General features: G+C 36.8%; 1 protein-coding gene across 5 annotated transcripts; it reads left to right on the top strand.

Moving 5' to 3' along the window:
- Positions 1-234: 234 nt before the first annotated feature.
- LOC131029199 (uncharacterized) lies at positions 235-3,226 on the top strand. Of its 5 annotated transcripts, none has more exons than XM_057959598.2 (4): positions 235-476; positions 836-989; positions 1,153-2,429; positions 2,883-3,226. In XM_057959598.2, the coding sequence occupies exons 2-4, from the start codon at positions 977-979 to the stop codon at positions 2,964-2,966; spliced, it is 1,374 nt and encodes a 457-aa protein (XP_057815581.2). In that variant the 5' UTR covers positions 235-476; positions 836-976; the 3' UTR covers positions 2,967-3,226. The 5 variants fall into 5 exon arrangements, with proteins under 5 accessions (XP_057815581.2, XP_059074111.1, XP_057815580.2 ...); XM_059218128.1 differs by having other exon boundaries at positions 235-456; XM_057959597.2 differs by having other exon boundaries at positions 235-449.
- The last annotated feature ends 18,707 nt before the right edge of the window (positions 3,227-21,933 follow it).

Below are 21,933 nucleotides of genomic sequence, written 5' to 3' on the forward strand. Positions count from 1 at the left end.
GGATTTTTACATAATTTCTACTAGTTCGATCCTCTTAATCTGCTTTCTCAATACTATAAAATTGCAAAAAATCTACAAAGAAACAATTGTATTATATAAATTTGTATTTTTGTTTAGATATCGTAGTGTATGGAGAATAGCCATTGCCAATTAAATTCATAAATAAAAATCAATTTAGTGTCAACCAAATCTATAAAGTCCATCCCTCATGAAGTTAATTGACTATTTAAATCTTGAGGCAAATTATAAACAAATATCCCTAATTTTTTGGGCCGACTATGTTCTTGGGGAATCCGATGCATTAGATCGCCTTTCATTCAAATGTCCACCTGCTTTCCTTAATGGAATTTAAATCAGATAACAACACCCGAAAAGACCGAATTCGAGGATTTATATGCAGATATGTTGAAGATGGATCATAAAGATTAGCATCTGATTCCTGATAGATGGTATTGCGTAAGTTGATTTTGCTTGCTGTATGCTTCCACTCCTTAAGATTCTGTGAACAAATATCTGGCTTCAAATATTTTTGCTCTGCTATTTTCTACTGGAAGAATGTGTAAATGCATTAGATTTCCTTTCATTTCTGGATGTCTGCATTTCTTCTTTCATTCTTTAGATGTTGAATGATTCTTCTTTCATTCTTTATCTTTCATTCTTTAGATGTTGACATTTCTGGATGTTTGCATTTCTTCTTTCATTCTTTAGTTGTTGAACGATTCTTTTTTCGTTCTTTAGTTGTTGAATGATCTTTGTATGTATCTTTCTTTTGCCCAAAATGGAGAGATCTGTCCCTTTTAAGAGTTTAATGGCATTTTGCTCCCTTGAGATGCAGGTTTCTGTGATTTCCGAGTTAGCAAGCAATAGGCCTGTAAGAAGACACAGACAAGGTCTATTTCAATTCTATAGAAGTTTAAAGGTGATCTTCTGAGATCGACATTCATTCAATTTCAATTTTGCCAGAAGAGTTCAAAAAATGCAGAGGCACGGTATGTCTAATTATTATGATTGCTGATCGTTTTCTCTCTTAAGCTAGATGACCAGGCTGTTATCAGTTACTAGATTTTGAAATGAAAATGTTTAAAGTTTATAATGATCTGTGGTAGGAAATTGGTTGCATTTGGCTAATTTTACCCCTGGAATATGAAACAGAGGCTTCCTTAGCATCTGATGGGATTCCAATGGCAGAAAGCTTTGTAGAAGAAACAGGGCATATAAATGTCGCCGAAGGAATTGACAAGTTAGAGAATGCAAGAGTTTCAGTTGTAATTGGCGAGGGAAAGGACGTGATCATGGAAAGTAGTGAGAATTATTCAAAACCTTTGGAGGAGTTTGAACTGAAAAATGGTTCGAAGGACGTGGATTGGAAAGAAGATAAAATGTCAAAAAATTCCTGGAATGTGATTGATGATTGGATAAATGAAGAGGTCTCTCAACATCTTGGAGGAAAAAGAGATGAAAATGAACTAGAGGATTCTTTGGACATTAAAGAAGCCCTGAAGATGCCCCAGAATGAACACAAAAATGAGCCTGATGAGTTTGATTCCACATCAATGCAAGATTATTTGGTTCCAGAGAATTCTTCCAAAGAATTTTGTGAAGATGATCATCAGTCTGAAAAGATTGATGAGAGGACCGAGAGAGAAGATGTCCAAGTGATTGAGAGCATGGCAGGGAAGGAGACAGATCGGGTTGAAGATAATGGTATGGAGTTGCCAATTCAAGCTTATGGATTTGAGCCCTCTGCGTTGGCAAAAGATTTAAAGCCTGAAGAAATTGCTGATCCAAAAGCACTGGAATCTGAAACAGAGGCTTCCTTAGCATCTGATGGGATGGCAGAAAGCTCTGTAGAAGAAACAGGGGATATAAATGTCGCCCAAGAAATTGACGACTTAGAAAATACAAGAGTTTCAGTTGTATCTGATGAAGGAAAGGACATTATCATGGAAAGTGGTGTGAATTCCTGGACTGTGATTGATGGCTCGATAAATTTCGAAGATTTTCCTAGTGGTGAGACAACTGACATACACTTTGAAAATGGAGAGGTCTCTCGATATCTTGGAGGAAAAAGAGATGAAAATGAACTAGAGGATTCTTTGGACATTGAAGAAGCACTGAAGATGCCCCAGGATGAACGAAAAAACGAGCCTGATGTGTCTGATTCCACATCAATGCAAGATTTGGTTTCAGAGAATTCTCCCAAAGAATTTGTAAGTGAAGAAATTTGTGAAGACGATCAATTGCATCAGTCTGATAAAATTGAGGAGAGAGGCGTGATTGAGAGCATGGAAGGGAAGAAGACAGATCAGGTTAAAGATTATGAACCTGAGCCCTCTGCGGTGGTAAAAAATTTAAAGCCTGAAGAAGTTGCTGATCCAAAATTACTGGAAAGCACAGGAATCCAAAATGCTGAAGGAGTATGTCTTCCGGTCTGAGCCTGAAACTAAAAGTGATACTCCAAGCTTTGAGACCAAATCAAGAAATGATTCATGCAGATAATGAAGCCAGTCTTGAATTCTCTTCTATGCCTGTCTGTGAAAGTTCATTTGTAGAACCAGAAGTGATTGTTGATAATAATTCATTGAAAGGCACATACTATATCTACCATTTTGAGTTTCTTCCTCTGTGCCACTGCCTTCCAATGAATTATTATCAACAATCTCTTTTGGCTCTTGAAATGAACTTTCAAATATAAACATGGAACAGAATTCAAGACTGGCCTCGGTACTTACATGATGTTTTCTTCATTATATTCATTGGATTTGATCTCAAAGCTTGGGGCATCTCTCTGCATCTGTGAGATTTTAGTAATGTTGATGCTTTGCTATATCTTTTTACTTTTCATTTGCAACTAACAATTTGTGGGTGTGTTTATGTATCAGGTTCTCGAGATCTATGTACCAGAAAGGGCTTCAATTTGGGACTGTTGCTGTTTTTTGAATTGGCTGCGTGCCCATGAAGATTAGGCTTTCATTATTATCTTTCAGAATTTTGTTTCAGTGGGAAATGATCTATAATTTCAGAGTACAATCATGCACTTCAGGCCTATTCGTTCTTAGCTTCCACAATTTTGTTTTTCAGTGAGGAATGATCTTTTAATTTCAGAGTACAATCATGTATGATCTTATAATTTCAGAGTACAATTATGTACTTCAGACCTCGCAAGAAAGAAGCTGTGTTTTCTAAAGATTTGGTTATATTTTGAAGAGTTATTTTTCGGATTTTATGTTAGTTTTTCTATCTAATCTAGAAATAGCTCTTCCAAATTCTGAACATTTTATATCTTTTAACTGATTATTTTTTTGGGTGGTGGAAGAAAATTTGGTTTACTGTTCTATTAGACAATATTATTGCAATGAGTTTCATTTTTTATTATGTGACCACTGGATTAGCCCCTCAATGACTGATTTGTTTTTTTTTTAATAGCTGGTTTTCCGGGCTCTGTCCAAGTGACTCTTGTGTGACACTTGTGGAGTGATCTTTCAACTCATTTTTTTTAATGTACTTTAAAATTGTTAATGAAAATGTTCTATTCATTTTTTAAAAAAAAATTTAATCAATTATAAATAAATATTTTAAAAATATATATTTAAATTTTTTAATATATAAATTATCAAAATCATTTTTCTCTGTATTGATTGATTAATAAGCTTAGATCTTATACACAGATTTTTAAGAACACATAGTATAAATCATTTTTGCCGTTATCAGTTACAAACTGCAAGTTAAAGATGATTAACTTCAGAGCCATCGCTTTCCTCATAAGGATTTCATATCCGAATAAAATATAAAGCGTGACGTGTGATATTCATATTTACCGCGGTTCTTTTTGATTCGCTCTTTTAAATTTAAAATAGCTTTGTATCAATATAGTATTTTTGTACAGCATAAAATGTATATACTAAGGGGGGTTTGGGAAGGTGGTGGGTATGTAGGCTGCGTTTCTGTTTCAGATTTGGTAGATATTGGATGGATATAAAAAGTATTTTATATAGTAATGTCAAATATTATGATATGTTTCTGGATTCAACTGTATGTATTTTTTTTGCATCAATATTTCGGATCATTCTATGATCTATCATCAGAACAACTCTCTTTCATCTGATGGTGGATCATGGAGTGTGATCTAAACGTTGATGTAAACAAAATACATGCAGTTGAATCTAGAAACATATCATAATATTCATCACGAACTCCTTTAAATGTCAAATATTTTTTATTTTTTATTGGAAGATGTTTAATCTCAATTAAATTAGAATTAAGACTATAATTAATTAGAATACATTTAATTAATTTAAATTATAAGATTCTTTTTTTTAAATTATGATTAAAATTAATTGAAATACTTATAAGATAGAATTAGAACTATATATATTATTATAATTTTATAATAATAATATAATTTTAAAGTTGAACATAATAATTATTATTTTTACTAGAAATTGCGCCTTGGTGTGCAATGGGTATGCGGAAGAGGTGTGGAAGGTCGATTAAAAAAATTGTGTCTATTATTTGCATAAATTTGTGTAGAACATGAGATCAATTGGTGGGTAATTTAGAAAATGATGTTGTTTGTGCAAGAAAGGTTTCAATGGAGAAGTGATAGCCTCAAATCCACTTTGCATCTTCTTACAAGAATCCAATCATAACGAAAATAAAACCTTTTAAGTAGGAAGATAATCAAGTTCCATTACCAAGGCTCATGCTATGTTTGCAATAGGGTGAGAGGGAGATAGAGAGGTGGAGATAGGGACAAAAAGAGAGATAGAGGGGGGAAGAGAAAGAGAGAGAGAGAGGGGTAAAGAGATAATAATAGAGAAGGAGATAGGGATAGAGTTGGACATAAGATGGAGAAGGAGAAAAGTAGAGATATATAGAGAGATAAAAAGAGAGAGAGAGGAGAGAGGATTACATAGATGTGGAAGAGAAAAGTAAATAGAAAGAGAGGGAGAGAGGATTACATAGATGTGGATAGAGATAGGAAGTGATGTATAGAGAGGAGGATAGATATAGTGGTAGAGAGAGATGGAGAGATAACTAGATAGAGATAGACAGATAGATGAAATAAGAAATATGGATAGATAGATACAGAGAAGAAAAGAGATATGAATATAGAGTTCTAAAAAGAGGGAGAGGGAGAGATAGAGAGAGAGGGATAAAGATGGACGGATAGTAGAGATAGAGGAGGAGAGAGGAAGATACAATGAGAGAGGAAGAGGGAAAAATAGATAGAGACATAATGAGAGATAGAGGGAGAGATAAAGATAGAAAGATAGGGGGATATAGAGGGAGAGATGGATAATTATATAGAGGAAGAGGGAGAGATATATAGAGATATATAGATAGTGAGATAGAGTGGTGGAGAGATGGAGATAAAAGGAGATATAGAGAGCGAGGGAGAAGGAGAGAGATAAAAAGATAGACAAATAGAGAAAACTAGAGATGGAGAGAGGGTGAGAGAAATAGGGGGAGATAGAGGAAGAGATAAACATATATTGGAAGAGAAAGAGATATATATATACAAGAAGAGAAAGGGAGAGAGACAGAGGTCGTGATAGACAGATAAACAGAGAGAGAGAGAGAAGGGGGGGGGAGTAAATATAGATAGATAAATAGGGATAGGGAGAGAGGTAGAGATATGTATAGAAGAGATAGAGAGAAGAGAAAGAGGGAGATAGAGAAAAATAGAGAGATATTGATATCATACAAAAGAGATTGAGTGAATGAAAGAGAGAGAGGTGGAGATAATGATATATAGATAGAGACGGAGAAAGAGATATATGGAGATAGAGATGAAGGGGGCAAGAGTGATAGAGAAAAAAGTGACAAAGACAAGTAATAGAGAAAGGTTTAGAGAGAGGGGGAGAGATAAAGAGAGGGAAAGATGGAGAGATAGAGATGGAGATGGGGAGGAAGAAATAAGGAGTGTATGTGTGTGTATGAGTTAGAAAGAGAGAGATACAAGAAGTAGAAAGATATAAAAGAAGAGAGTGAAGGGGAGAGATCAAGCGATAGGGATAGAAAGAGGGAGAGATATGGAGAGCTAGTTATAGAAAGAGGCAGAGATAGGGATAGAAAGGAGAAACAAAGTAGATATAACTTGTGAAATATAGAGAGGAGAGAGGGAGAGAGAGAGGGAGGAGAAATTATAGGGAGAGGTAAGAAGATATAAGTAGGGGAAAGAGATAGAGATGGAGATAATAACCAAATGACATGATACCCTAAGCATAACTCCCCAAGGACATATGATATCCTTAAATTGTTGGCTGAAATGAGTAATCAAAAGTTAGTTTCTCTCTCTCTTGCTCTCTCACTCTAAAATTTTAATTTAGGTTTTAAGTTTAAGTTTATTTATTATATGAATAGAAATAAAATCTTAAATAGAATTATTCTACAATAAATTATCATTTAGTAAGACAAAATTATAAATTAAATTTAATAATATCTTCTAAATAAAAATTTTAAAATTCTATAGGAACACATAAATAATTAAAATAAAATTACAAATTAATGAAAATTAATCGTTAAAAGAAGAAGATGATGAGTAGAATAAATTAGAAAATAAGATATAATATCCTAACAACAGAAGATAACATTAAAATATATTCTTATTAAAGGAAGATAATAATAAAAGATAGTGTAAAGCGGAAAATCGAACCCTAGGTGTTCCCCCACTCCATGGAGAGAGAAAGGAGCTCACTAGGATTGACGGTTTTCACTTAGGAGAGACTTTACATTCAAAAGAGCGGTTGAAACCCACAAGATCCAATCCCACACAATGCAAGATTGAATTCTAAATGAGTTTCAAGGGTTGAGACATCAAGGATACCCTCTTTTGTAAAGAATGTAGATAGAAAGGATTGAACTAGGAATGTATGTAAAAGTAAGAAAGATTCGCTTGTAGACGGAGATAGGGACACGGGATGAAGCTACGGACCTAAAATTAGCAGTAAAATGTCGAGACAATGCTGTCCTGCAAGTTTCAGCGAAAGTTGACGGGATGATGGCGCCCGGAGTGCACACGGTCCTCCGAAAAATCCGCGAAACAAAGGGGGATCTGTTCGTCTCTGCACAAGGATTCCAGATCTTCAATTACAGCCGCGTACCTGCAACCTACACACAGAAAAGAGAGGACGATTGGGAGGTTAGGGATTAGGGGTTTGCCTTCAGGTCAAACCCCAGTTTTGGAATTAACCAAGAAATGAGAATGTTGTAAATGTAAGTGTTTGTAATGTAATCAAGTACTGATACCTTGTTGTAAGAATGTTTATATTCTTACATGCGAAGGTGTAATGATGTTGTATGTTGTATGTTGTAGGTGATCTCCTCTTCAATGGTTGAATCCTTGTCTTGAATGCAACACCTAGCCTTGAATGGAGACTTAGAATGCTCAATTGCTTGAAGGAATGCTTGAATGCTTGAATGTTTGAATGTTTGCCTATCGCTTCCGCGTCTTGCACACATATGTTTTTCCTCCCCTTTCTGGGAGGGGAAATGTAGTTTATATACTTATCAATTAGGGTTAGGAGACTGATTTTTCCGACCTTAGGCCGACCTAGGAGCATTATTTTCCAAATTGCAAACTTGAAGACTCGATGCCCAACAAGAGATCGGGCCCAAAATAGGGCCAGGGACCAGGGCGCTGGGTGCCATGGTCCTAAGGGACCAGGGCACTAGGCGCCATGGTCCTGAAGGACTAGGGCGCTGGGCGCCATGGTCCCACCTCCCGGGACAGTAGGGTGCAAGGAGGATCAGGCCAAGGTGTAGAAAGATGCAGTTTTTGATGTCATAAACAGGTTTCGGGGTCTCCATTCAGGTTCAACGTTGCGCCGCCATCGTGAAGACCCAAATGTAGTCGAAATTGCAAGTGTCGCAATTTTACGACGCTACAGATAGATTTTTAATTCAATTATAATTTTCTATAATAATTTTTTTTATCATTACGAGGTCAAGGGTTTTATATTCAAAATGATAAAATTTACAAAAGGATTGCAGACAAGTTGAGTTTGACACCAAGCCTAATGCCAAGAATTTCATAGGGGCAAATACAATCAAAACTACCCATGCCAATTCCATCCTGCCTCCAGGTATGACTCAAAACTCTTTATTATTGAAGAAGCTAAGGACCTAGATAAACTTTCTATGGATGAATTTTTTGGATCTGTTTCTTCATATGAAATGAGAATAGGAAAAGGTGCTACATCAAAGAGAGAAGTTGCATTTAAGATTGTTGAGGTGGAAGATTTTGAGATTGACCATGAAGAGGCCAACTTTGTAAGGAGATTAAAAAGAGAATTAGGTGAGTACAAAAGAAAATTTACCATTCAAATGTTTTGAATGTGGTAAAGTAGGACATTAAGCATCACAGTCTAGAAATAAAAAGAAAAATGAAAATCAATCAAAAACTCCTAAGTACAAGAAAGGAAAGAACCAAAAGAGTCTATATTCTAAAGAAGATAGTGGTACCTCAGATGTTGAAAGTGATATTGAAGATGCCACATAACCTGGAAATGAATATTACTTGTTCATGGCAATTTTTGAGGTTGAGACTAAAAAGAATGATAATGAATCAAGTAGATCTGATGAAGACGAAGAAGTTGAGGTCGATTTGGAAGGAGACCTTATTTCTGCCTTGAATGAACTAGACCATGTAAGAGCGAAGAATCAAAAATACAAAAAGAAGATTGAGGAATCTGAAGCAGTAATCATCAGTCTTAGAACTAAGATTAAAGAAGTGAAGAAGATAGAGGATGCCTTGATAAAAAAAATTGCAGGCTGAAGAAAAACAATGTGAGCTACTTGAAGCTAGGATAATATGTCTAAGGAAATATGACAAAATCACTGAATCCTTGGATAACATGTTGAATAAACAATGATAGTCTAATATCTTGGTCGGGCTAGGTTGTGAGAAGGGACAGTGTTCTAACAACACTGTAACAGATAAGAAGAAATGCAAAGACAAAATTAGCGATGTCTTTGTAAAATCTGAGGACAAAAGAAAAGATGAAGAGAAAATCCAATTAGTGGCAGAAAAGAAGGATATGATAGCTGACAAGAAATCTGAAAACAAGGAAACTAGGGAATTCATTAATGTTATCAGTAAAAAGAGAAGATCCGCAAGATCACCTCCTACCAAGCAACAACAAGCATTCAGGTTCAATCACTCTTTTCCTAGCTACTGTTTCTCTTGTAATAAATTTGATCATAAGGCAGTAGATTGCAAACTTAAGATGAGAAGAAATAGTTTCATGAGTCAAAATCCATTTGCACCTCTTGTTGATTTTACTATAGTATGTTATAAATGTAACAATATTGGTCATATAGCAAAATTTTGTAGAAGTGGTATTAAGTTTCCCAAACAAGATAAGAAAATGAATACTCAAGGAGAAAAGGAGACTAAATCTGAAATGGATCAGAAGAAAGAAACTAAAAGGGAATGGAAGGTGAAGAAGGAAGAGCAGGATGTAGAGAAGTCTCTTCTAATTTAGGTTGTGTTTAATGCACAAGATGAGAATAGTACTAGGTATGTTGACAACATCTGCTCAAATAATATGATAGGTCACAAGAGTAAATTCCTCACATTAAAAGAGACCTACAAAGGAATGGTAAGATTTGGATCAAATAACAATGCTACCATAGTTAGAAAAGGTTCAAACGGTTTTGATAATGGAAGAACAACGATGTAAAGTGTCTTTTATGTTGAAGGGATAAAACACAATTTCCTTAGTGTCAGTAAAATGTGTGATAACAAACACAATGTGGTATTCCACAAGAAATGATGTGATATCAACAAAAATGGAAGATCAATTGTTGATGCACATAGAATAGATGGAAATTTATACATACTTAACAAGCCCTAGGAAAGGAATGGATCCAAGTGTCTCATGAGTCAAAAGGATGAAAGTTGGATTTGGCATAAAAGGTTGGGACATATGAACTTTGGTAGTCTTGTCAGAATAAGTTCAAAGAAGGTTGTAAGAAGTATGCCTACTATCATAAAGCCATCAAACACTGTATGTAAACATTGTCAAATTGGCAAGCAAACAAAAGTGAGTTTCAAGACTAAAGAGCATTCAACCACAAAACCACTTGAGTTGATACATACCAATTTATGTGGACCCATGAGATTAAAAGGTATGAATGGTGAGAGATATTTCATATTGTTCATAGATGACTTCACTGGAATGACTTGGGTGTGCTTCTTGAAAGAAAAATTAGAAGCATTTGAGAAATTCAAATCTTTTAGGCCTATGATTGAAAATGAGATGAAGCTATGATTGAAATTTTTAAGGTTTGACAAAGGTGGAGAATTCACATTAGATGAATTTGAAGATTACTATGAAAAACATGGTATAAAAAGACATTTTTTTTGCAGCTAGAACACCACAACAAAATGGTGTGCTTGAAAGGAAAAATAGGACAGTGTAAGAAATGGCAAGAACCCTGCTAAATGAGTCAAAATTAACTGATAGATTTTGGAAGGATGTTGTTCATACAACAATTTACATTATAAACAAAGCGCAACTAAGACCAAACAACTCCAAAACCCCTTTATGGGTTATGGACAGGAAGGATGGCTTCAATTACTCACTTTAGGGTGTTTGGAAGTACTTGTGTTACATAAAGCATGATGATGACAATCTTGGAAAATTTGATGCTAGATCAGATGAAGGATACTTTGTTGGATATTGCTCAAGAAGCAAGACATTTAAATGCTATAAGATGAGGTTGTGTAGAATTGTGGAAAGTGTACATGTAAAGTTTGATGAGGATCCACTTTGTACTCGAGCAGCTGATGATGACTTAGATGAACCTGAACCAATTCGTACTGAGCCAATAGTCTAGGAACCAGTAAGGAAAGAAACAAAAGCACCTTTGTACAAAGAGGCCATCCAAAGGAGAATATTATTGGTGATAAAAATGTAGGTGTGCAGACAAGGAGAAAGATTGCAATGAGAACACAAGAAGATCAATCTAAAAATGATACTCAACCTAAAAGATTTGCTTTACTTTCCTTGGTTAAACCTAAGAACTTCACAAAAGCAAGTCAAGATGAAAATTGGATTGATGCTATGCAAGAAGAACTCAAACAAATTGAGAAGAATGAAACTTGGGAGCTTGTCCCTAGACCTAAGGACAAGAATGTAATTGGAACCAAATGGGTCTTCAAAAATAAATTAAATGAAGAAGGTAAATTTGTTAGAAACAAAGATAGACTTGTGTGCAAGGGTTATGCACATGTTGAGGGTGTAGACTTTGAAGAAACACTTGCACATGTTGCACGTTTGGAAGCAATCAGAATGATTCTTGCATTTTTAGTCTACAAGAACTTCAAAGTGTATCAAATGGATGTCAAATCTGCATTTCTAAAAGATAATCTTGAAGAGGTTGGTTGTCTGCAAAAGATCATAATTTTATTTGCAGACTTAAAAAAGCTTTGTATGGGCTCAAACAAGCTCCTATAGCTTGGTATGCAAGATTGGATTCATACCTACAACAACAGGGTTTAGAAAAGGTGTTGTAGATAGTAATTTGTACGTTAGAGCTTAAGGAGATCATCAATTGATTGTGGTTATGAATGTTGATGATATAATTTTTGGGGGAAGCAATGATGAGATGTATAAAGTGTTTGTTCAAGCTATACAAAATGAATTTGAAATGTCCATGCTTGGTGAGTTGTCATTCTTTCTTGGTTTGCAAATCACCCAGACTGAAAAAAGGTATTTTTATTAATCAAACTAAGTATGCGAGGGAAATGTTGAAGAAGTTTCAGATGGAAGATTACAATCAACTGACACACCCATGGTAGCAGGGTGTAAACTAAGCAAAGATGATGAATCTCCATTGGCAGATCAGACAAGGTATAGATCAATGATTGGAAGTTTGTTGTATCTAACTAATTTTAGGATTGATATAATGCATGATGTATGCATGGTAGCAAGGTTTCAGGTTGGTCCAAAGGAAACTCGTGTGAAGGAAGTCACAAGGATCTTCAAGTATCTACATCATACAAAAGACTATGGTATATGGTATCCTGAAGGCAAATATTTTAGCTTACATGCCTATACAAATGTTGATTGGGTAGGGCGTGTTGATGATAGAAAGAGCACTAGTGGTGGTGCATTATTTCTTGGGAACAATTTGATTTCTGGGCATAGCAAAAAACAAGATTGTGTGTCATTGTCAACTGCAGAGGTAGAATATATAATTGTTGATTCATGTTGCACTCAGCTATTATGGATGAAATAGACCTTGAAGGACATCAAGGTAGAGTGTGAACAGCCAGTACCGATTCTTTGTGACAATAACAGTGCTATTAATATATCAAAGAATCTTGTGATGCATTCCAGAATGAAGCATATAGCTATCAAGCACCACTTTTTGAGGGAAAATGAAGAAGTTTGACTAGAATATGTGGCCACAAAGGACCAAGTTGCAGACATTTTTACAAAGCCAATTCTCAAGGAGACATTTGTGCTTCTAAGACAGAAGTTGGAGGTTTTACACCTTTCTTCCTTGTGAAATGTTCCTGAAGAGAGAGCTTCTACTCAAAAGGAGCGAATATGACTTCAGTTTGTCCCTAGAGGAGAATTTTAGTCTGCCCTTTATCATTGATGACAAAGGGAGAGAGATTTATCATTGATCGTGGGAGTATTGGCAAATACAGTGGAGTGCAGTGAGTTGCAAACAACAAGTTTAGATTTGCCATCAATGACAAAGGGGGAGATTGCTGATCTCGGTCTAATAATCTTGTGATTAATGTCAAAAGGATATGTACTGAAGGAAGGAATCAGTACCGAGAGAAGTCTTTGATAGAGAAGTCTTTGAGACACAATATATATGGTTGGGTGACACAAAGTAGATGCACACCTTCGGGCAGAAAGAATAGACAGATTGTGTGCAAAAGGAACAAACATATGCATGTAATGGTTTTAACCATTTATCCCACATTGGTGGTATGGCGGCAGTATCGAGTTCTTTTATAGAGCGGTGAGTATAGGTTAAGTGAGCAATGGCTAACATGTTTTTTGTTGACTGACTTGGAGTGGGCATCGAGGTCACATGAAGTGTTAGGCACAAGATCACGACAATTAGAGTTAACCGCTAGAGGAGGTTACAATGTTGCGATGGACCGTTAGGGGCATGATCATAATGTTTAAGGTTAACCACCAGAGGAGGTTGTGATGTTGCAATCAAACTATAAACAGTCACAACAAATGTTGAGTTGCATCCTCGCAACTTGGAGATTACAGTGGAATGTTAGTCCACGATGTGGCGTGAGACTACCACGTGTTGTGTTGGGGCCCATAGAGCTATAAGGATAGAAAAAAGCACAACTTCGCAAGGTTTCATTAAGCAAGCCAAAGTCAAGCCGCGATGTTGCGACCCAATGCCACGTGTTCTTGACAATTAAGGTAGAGTGAATGTCACAAACCAGTTTTAAGCTAATAAGTTTTAGATTAAATTATTAATTTAGACAGTGATATTATTGATGATATTTGACATTGTGATGTTAATAACTGTGCTTGCCGACATTATTTTAATGTGATGATTAATTATGATGATATTTTAATATAATGTTAATTATGTGATGATGTTAATGAATTTTTATGTTATGATCTGACAATGTCATCGAGTGTGAAGTGTATGCAAGGTCGACCATCGAAGGCAGACATATGACCGAGTAGAGGTCTCCTAGCTCATCGATAGCAACTCGCAAAATGCAAACCTGTGAATATACACATTAATAATAATAATTAAATTAATTAATCTAAAAATTAAAACCAATTTAAAGGTTATAAATAAATAAAGAGATTATAAATAAATAAACAAATTAAAATATTAATTTAATTTGAATTTACAATTTTCAAAAATTTAAAGTTATTAAAATTTCAATGTAAGCATGTTTTAAAATTAACACTTAAGTTAAAATTAGAACATAGAGATGAACTCATTGTGACTTTAGTCCAACTCTCAATTTGCATTCATAACTGACTTTTTCAATTCCATTATCTTCACTTGAACTCAACAATCACTAACATTTTCATCAATTTAGATCCATACATTATGGATCGATCTCTCACCCAAGGAAAGAGTTAAAAATTTCATATGCTCTTTGTGCTCTCCACCGTCTGGGGAGTGGAATTTGATTGGTGTCTTGATTTTGAACATTGACTTGACTAGGGATTAGAATTGAAATTTGAACCTGGGGCTCTTTTCATTATCGTACCAACCCCTCCCCCCCCCCCCCCACCCCTTGGGAGGTCGATCTACCTTAGGAGCGAGCTTACTTCTCCTCACCACGTATTGTTGAGTATTACGAGTAACTTTTTCTGTATTCATTACATTATTTCCTGCAGATTTTTATTGGAACGTGGTATATGTAGCATTTTTTTTATGATTACTTTTCTATTTAGTTAGTCTACTCTTTGTAGCGTATTGATCCTGCAGATCTTCTATCCATTTGACCTACATTAACCTTGACTACCTTTGTTTAGCGTTGATCTGGAAGAGAACATTGGAAGGGATCGATTTTGTTTTGTTTAAAGTGTTGTTGGTGGGCTAAGTTGATCCCTATGTGGGTTGAAATCACACCCCACAATCTTCTCTTCCCTCTGCATTTTTTTGAATGGGTCGATCTTCATAAATCGTACCCCATAAAAATTGTTTGTGAGTTGATTTTTCTTGCTCAAAAATTTATTGTTAATCGTGGTACTTGGGTTTGAATGAGACTTGATTTGATTGGCTGGAAAAGTCAATTTTCCTCCTTTTTTTATTATCAGTAATAGTTATATTTTATTAGTTAAGACTAAAAGGTGCATCTGCATCAAAAGTTCCAAAAACAAATTGCTTCCCCAAACCACCCACAAAAACCATCCAAACCTCCCATCTAAAACCATAGTTTCCCAAAACAGTATACCACTCAAACCCTACCCCACCCCCACATCATCAAGAGCAGGATTTCATAATTACATCATGCCAATAAAAAATCTGGCCGAATCGTTCAAATCATCTATAATAGAAAACGGAAATTCAAGTTTTTCAAATAAAGTGCTATCTAAACAAACAGAGGAGCCTAGAAGTACCCTAGTCTGGAGAATTCCTCATTTCTCTTTCTTCACAATTGCTCCAGCCGAGGCATGTGAATCTCCAGTTATCCTTTCTGCACCTTTAGTCGTTAGCCCACAAGAATTCGGTCATTTTGTCACATCACCAAACTCACTAGTCACACCACCCACTACACCCTACCTTGCCAATTCTGTCGAGAGCTTTCTCGTAATCAGCCTCCTGCATCTCAACTCATCCACCATCCTCACCTCCCCACCCTCCTAACAAATTACATCTTTGATTTCCATTATCTAGACGTAGACCATCAGTCCTTCCCAGCCTCGCCTTGCATCATCCCTAAAATGGACGCGAGCTTCCTTGCGATGGCGAAGGAATTGGATTCGAGAGTGCCTCGCCCGTAAATCCACATTTTCCTTTGGGATTTCATCAGAGAGATTGAAGTCCCAACCTGACACAACCCATTCCAACACAGGACTCCATATTTAATAGATACTCATGTGGAATGATCTTCTTCAAAACTTTTCTCACATACTCGCATGAGTAGCCCAACTCCAGTCCCCAAGCCATGACGAGAGAGTAAATGTCCTCTCTGCATCTATATCTGTGGTCGATAACTGCCACCTCCTCACCCAGGACCAACTGGATTGCCTTAAAAAACAACAGGTCTTTGGCAAGAAACATCCTCTCGAGCTTTTTCAGTGGGACGGGTCCTTGAACAGCTGACATTAGCTTGGAGGACTATAGAGTAAAATTTGTTTCCATTCTGGTGCTCACAGGAAAAAAAATTTGCAGAGAAAATTCTAATGAGGTCTGTCAAAACCAATTACCTTCACCAACTTAAATATTATTCTCATTAAATGTGCGAGAATACCAAAATTAGTATTAAAAGTAACACACTCCACCACTGCTGCCATTTCAGAAAGCATTCCACCATAAATGTGCATTAACATGCAACCTTACTCATATGAAATGTCAGCTGACTGACATGAAATTTAAAATTGCAGGTGTACCAACTTGGCAGGAAACATTAACTCCATCTCACTATGTCTTCTTTACAATCACGCCACCTCACTTCCCCTATCACGAGCTCACATGCTTCATTTGAAAGGTCATCAACAATGACATTTCCTCCTCTTTTCACATGAGAGATACAAAAGTCTTGAAAAGATTTAAGCTTTCCACTAATAATGTTTATGTATTTATTCAACTTCCAACACAATGTATTGCCTTTGATCAAAGAATTGACTACAATTTGGGAGTCACCCTCCAGATGTACCTTCGTTACCTTCATGTTTACTGCCAGATCAGCTGCAAGCAAAGTCGCTTGAGCCTCCACCTCATTATTGATTCCATCTTGAAGCCTTCTTGCACCTGTGAAGAGGATCTTCCCTTAATTATCACAGGCCACACATCCCACACCTGAAGTCCCTAGATTACCTTTTGAGGCCCCGTCGAAAAAAAAATTCACCCACCCCTTCTTCGGTTTTGACCATTTCACCATCTACACATCAAGGGAAGAACACAAAGGATTAACCCTCGGAAACCCATGAACAGGTCTAAGTTTAATGAGAGACCACCTAGCGAGGATGTGGTTGTCAACCAAACTGTATAGGTATTTCACATAATTATGATTAACTATCACTTCAGAAATAGCCTGCTCCATCCTCCCACACACTCTATCCAACCTTCCCATTTATCTTGAAAGATTCTCCTATTTCTTTCTTTCCACAATTCCTAGATAATAATGGAAGGCAAGACCGTCCATACACTCGAGAGAACAAATTTATTATTCTCCAAAAACCAACTCTTAAGAAGATCAGTAATATTATCTTGGAGGGAGACTGACCATCCTAACTTACTCAAAACAAACCTCCAAACACCCTGAGCTAAATCACAATTTAAAAGTAAGTGATCTAATGATTCCTCATGTTCTTTACACATGACACATTGAAAAGGACCATTGAAACCCAAACGTAGCATTCTATCTCCTATCAGATCCTCCTCTTCAATACCAACTAGGTAAATACTCCTGCCTTTGGGAGACACTTAGAACTCCAGCATGGTTTGGAAGGCCAATTCAGTTGGAGATCTGCATTCTCAATAATATTGTAGCCGATTTTAACTGAGTAGGCACTTGATTTTGAACCACACCATTTGATTGCATCTTCCTTCATATTAAGAGCTGGGGAGTCCTCTTCCAAAATGTTTCTAAAACACCTCTTTTGCTATGACGATAATGGCAACTCGTCCATCTCTTTCCATTGCCAAACATCAATTCCATTGGAGCGCTCTACATATAAATAATCTTTAACTGTTGTGCCCCAAGTACCCTTAGAAGCTTGTTTAATAACATCAATGTTCTCCCTCAAGTATAAAGTTGGTTTGCCATCCCAGGAATTTGTCCAAAAATTGGATTTCTCCCCATTCCCTAACTGCCAAGTAATGTGCTCTGTGATTAGTTTCCTACAAGACAATAAAAAATTCCAACTGCAGATCCTCTAGGGGTTCACGGACACTAAAAATCCTCTCATCATCTAACGAGTCCAGATATTTGTGTTTTGGCTTTACATACATCTGCCATATAAGTTTCTCTCCCATTGCTTCATTTAGAAGGCACCACTTCCTCAACCCAACCCCTCTTGCCAGATGAGGTTGACACACTTTATCCCATGCAACTAGGTGAATTTTATTCCTGTTCTTCCTTCCCGCTCCAAAAATATTTCCTCATAAACTGGTTGTTACTTCTGAAAATCTTGTCTGATATTTTAAAGCACATCATGGAGTAAATAGGAATCGCAGATAAGACTGATTTCAGTAATAAGAGCCTACCCACAGAGGTGAGCCATTTGCATTTCCAGCCTCCTAACTTATTCACACAACTGTCAAATAATATCTGCCACAGTTGTGTCCTATTGGGCCCCCAAACAAAGGTGTTCCCAAAAATCTCCCTAGGAAAGAGCCATATTTAATAGCCAGTATCCTAACAATTTCTCTTTTCTTTCTAATGTCAGTGTTGAAAAAGAAAATATCCGATTTCTTCCAATTAACCTGTTGCCCGGATGCCTCGCAGAAAATATTGAGGGTTCTTTTTATGAGTCAAGCTTCTTTTAGAGAGGAGTCCCCAAATAGAAGTGTGTCGTCTGCAAATTGTTGATGTGTGATAGCATCCACCCCATTGGCTACCCAGATACCCTTCCATCTATCTGCATTTTTTAGTTTCTGGATGTATCTTCCTAAGACTTCCGCCAAAATGATATTGAGAAGGGGATAAAGAGGATCCCCCTGTCTCAGACCACGAGAAGCTTGGAAAAAGCCTTGTGGGCTTCCATTGACTAACACTGAGAACCACAACCCATCTATGCATACTTTCACCCAATTTATCCAGTGGGTTGAAAATCAAAACTTTTCAAGGACACGGAACAAGTACTCTCGATCTACCATATCATATGCTTTCTTGATGTCCAATTTAATAAGCATATGATCAACCTTTGCTTTCCTGATAGAGTGAATAGCTTCATGAGCTATAATAATTCCTTCCACAATTGATCAACCTGGTACAAAACCACTTTGTTCCTTCGAGATTACACATTACACATTACACAAGGCAATGGGCCTAAAATCCCCAAAAGAAGAAGGCTTCTCCACTTTGGGAATTAAAGTAAGAAAGGTCCAATTTAGTTCTTTCTCCACCTTTAGATTGACTCTCACTTCTTCCACCACCTACCATACTTCATGGCCCACAACGTCCCAGAACTATTGATAAAAAAGGGCAGGAAAACCATCTAATCCCGGAGCCTTGTCACCCACCATCAAGAAGACTACTTGTTTCACTTCATCCACTAGAATAGGTTTACACAAAATGTGATTATGATTTTCTGAAATCACCTTCGGAATATTGCTCAAAAGAGTTTCCTGATGTAGAGAATTCAGGCTCTGGCTCCTGGATAGAAACTCAATGAAGAAGTCGACAACTTATTTGTTGATATCCTCTAACTCGTGCAAGACAACATTATCCTTGTTCCTGATATTTGTCACCTTATTCCAAGACCGCCTGATTTTAACTAAATTATGAAAAAACTTCATGTTCCTATCTCCTTCCTTTAGCCAACCTTCCCTTGATTTTTGCTTCCAGTAAACTTCTTCTCTTGCCAAGAGTTTGTTAAGTCTTGGTTTTAGAAACTTCTCCTTATTGAAAGCATCCAAAGTCATGCCATGGTTCAAAATAGACAACTCCAAATCCTTGAGTTCCGCTTCAACCATGCTTCTATTTACAAAAACGTTTCCAAAATTAACCCTATTCCATTCCTTTAGTTTACCTTTGAGGCATTGCAAGTTTTTGAAAAATATAAAAGCCCACGAACTAGTTCTCACATGGGCTTCATGCCACGTAGAAGAAACAAACTCCTTCAAACACAAGTCACACAACCACATTTTTTGGAACTTAAAAGGACATCGGATCGGAGCACAATCCAAACATATGATAATCTCAATGAGAAAATGATCAAAAGCCGCCAAGGGTAGAACCCCAACTTCAAACAGAAGGGGTTTAGAAGCCCAATTACCCCCCAGGAAAAATCTGTCCAACTTCTCAGCAATGTGCTCCCTACCAGCCCTCCGATTTGACCATGTGAAAGTCCCTTTGTTTCTCTCGACTTCCCGCAACCCATTATCAGAAATAAAGTTTTGGAAACCCAGTTGGGATGTGGTAATACCAACTTTACCGCCTTTCTTATCTCCAGAGTCTAGGATAGCATTAAAATCCCCCCCAAGCACAACTAGGTCCTGGGTAAAATTACTTAAAATTACCGAGATTTGTTTCAAAGTTTCCAACTGTAAGTTGCCTCTTGTAGGTCCATAAACGTTGATAAAAAAGAAATCACAATTAATAGAAAAAGAGTGGACCTTACACACCTACCATAAATGCGAGTTGATAATCTCTTCGACCTTGATGAGAGTAAAGTTCCAAATTATCACCAACCCACCAAACGAACCCTCTATACTTGAAAAAATTTCTTCTAAAAACCTCCAGCCAACCCACAACATCTTCCCTACTGATGCAGAGGGATGGGGATGTCTTATCACCTTCTTTGGTTTTTTGCTCAATAAGGGTCTCCACTTGTTGTCACCCAATGGACCAATGTCCTTAACCTTCTCAAGGTTACTAGAGCCTACCCTAGATCCTTCCCAAGAATCTCTTTACTCGGTACAACTCACAATTGACAAGGAGTCTCCTACCCCTTAGGTTCAACCCTACAACCAAAGACACCTAACATCCCCACGCCCCTAGCAACAAGATCTTTACTCACAAGGTGGAATTTGGCCTATGTGAATGTTTACACATGTGTTATATGGAATTTTCATATATCTTGATCCCTTATATGGGTGTTTATTATCCTTTTGTAATGTTTCCTCTATTAGACCTAAGAAATAGGGCTACAAGCAATTAGCCCTCCATTCATACTTTTCTTGTTTTTTCTCACAATATACCTAAACAAACTCTTGAATAAAATTTATATTTGGAAACCCTTTTAGGATTTCTACAAGATTCCAAACTTCTGCATCTGGGTTTTGAGTACGGATGGTCAAACCCTACTGACCCTATTTTGCCTCTTCTAGTCGGTATTGGGGTTAAAGCTCTCAAAATCTTCTCCAGTCATAAAGGAGTGAAATACTGACACTTTTCAAGGGTCTGCACCTACCCAAGGGTCCTTCTCATGTCTATTTTTACTATCCACCAATCTGTTGTTCAAGGTTTCTACCTTCTTTTCCTACTGCACAGGCTTGCCACATGACCGATATCAAGCCCAGGCCATCATCTTAGGAAAGTCAAATGACACTTCCTATCTTCACAACCACCAGGAAAATCTAATATACATGCCAAATCAACATACTCCTAGTTTCAAATTTATCCCATTGAGAGATGTTGATTTGTGCCACTGTTTGCATCCAAACCCTTGGTTTGAGGGTTTTACCAGGCCAAAAGGATGGAAAATCCTCTTTCTCTCAAATCCGAATGTTTCAATACCTTAGACCAACTCTAAATGATCTTTTAACCTCTGTTACAAATTTTCAAATGCTTAACTCATTCCCACCATTCACAAGGAATCATGCAAGAACAGGAAACACAAGGAAAATGCAGAAAATCTCAGTAACCATTTTGTTAGAAGAAGAATTTCATTCAAAATCATCTCTAACTAGTAGGCATCATTCCTCTAGGCTTATATCATGTCAAGGAAATCCTCCAACTTCCTCCAACGCATACAAGCAACCAACCAACTGTTGGAGTAACCATATTTCAAAAAGTTGCAAGAAAAGTTGCTTAGGACAACAATTGCAACTTTGCAACTTTTAACAACTTTTTACAAGTTGGTCTTGCCTTCATAACAAAGGTCAAATATGAACATACTACACATTGCAGACCCCTAAACATAAAAAATACCTATAAAATTCCCATACAAGGCCTTTGACCAAGTTGACACACCTTGGAGCCTCAAATCTTATTACATTGCCTAGGCCTAATCAATAGGCCTTCAAACACACACACACACATTCTATTCCAACATAACCATGAATCAAGATGATGTAGACACATGCCAAAATGAAGTAGGCACATGTCCTAGTGCTCCTCCACCATACTCCCCTAGACAAGAAAACTCAAGTCCCTTGAGTGTCCAACCGGTTGATTGTAGTTCCATGCTTGAGGATATCACCTTCACTCATCCAAGTAGCTTCAGATTCAGGAAGCCCCTTTCATTTGACCAGATAGTCTTTGTACACACCTTTCCTTGTTTTTTTAATCAACTTGGAGTCAAGAATGCACTCCAACTCCAATGGCTTGCTAAGCGGTAGATCCTTCATCCATTC

The sequence above is a fragment of the Cryptomeria japonica genome, chromosome 3, assembly GCF_030272615.1.
Source record: "Cryptomeria japonica chromosome 3, Sugi_1.0, whole genome shotgun sequence".
NCBI classification, from domain to species: Eukaryota; Viridiplantae; Streptophyta; class Pinopsida; order Cupressales; family Cupressaceae; genus Cryptomeria; species Cryptomeria japonica.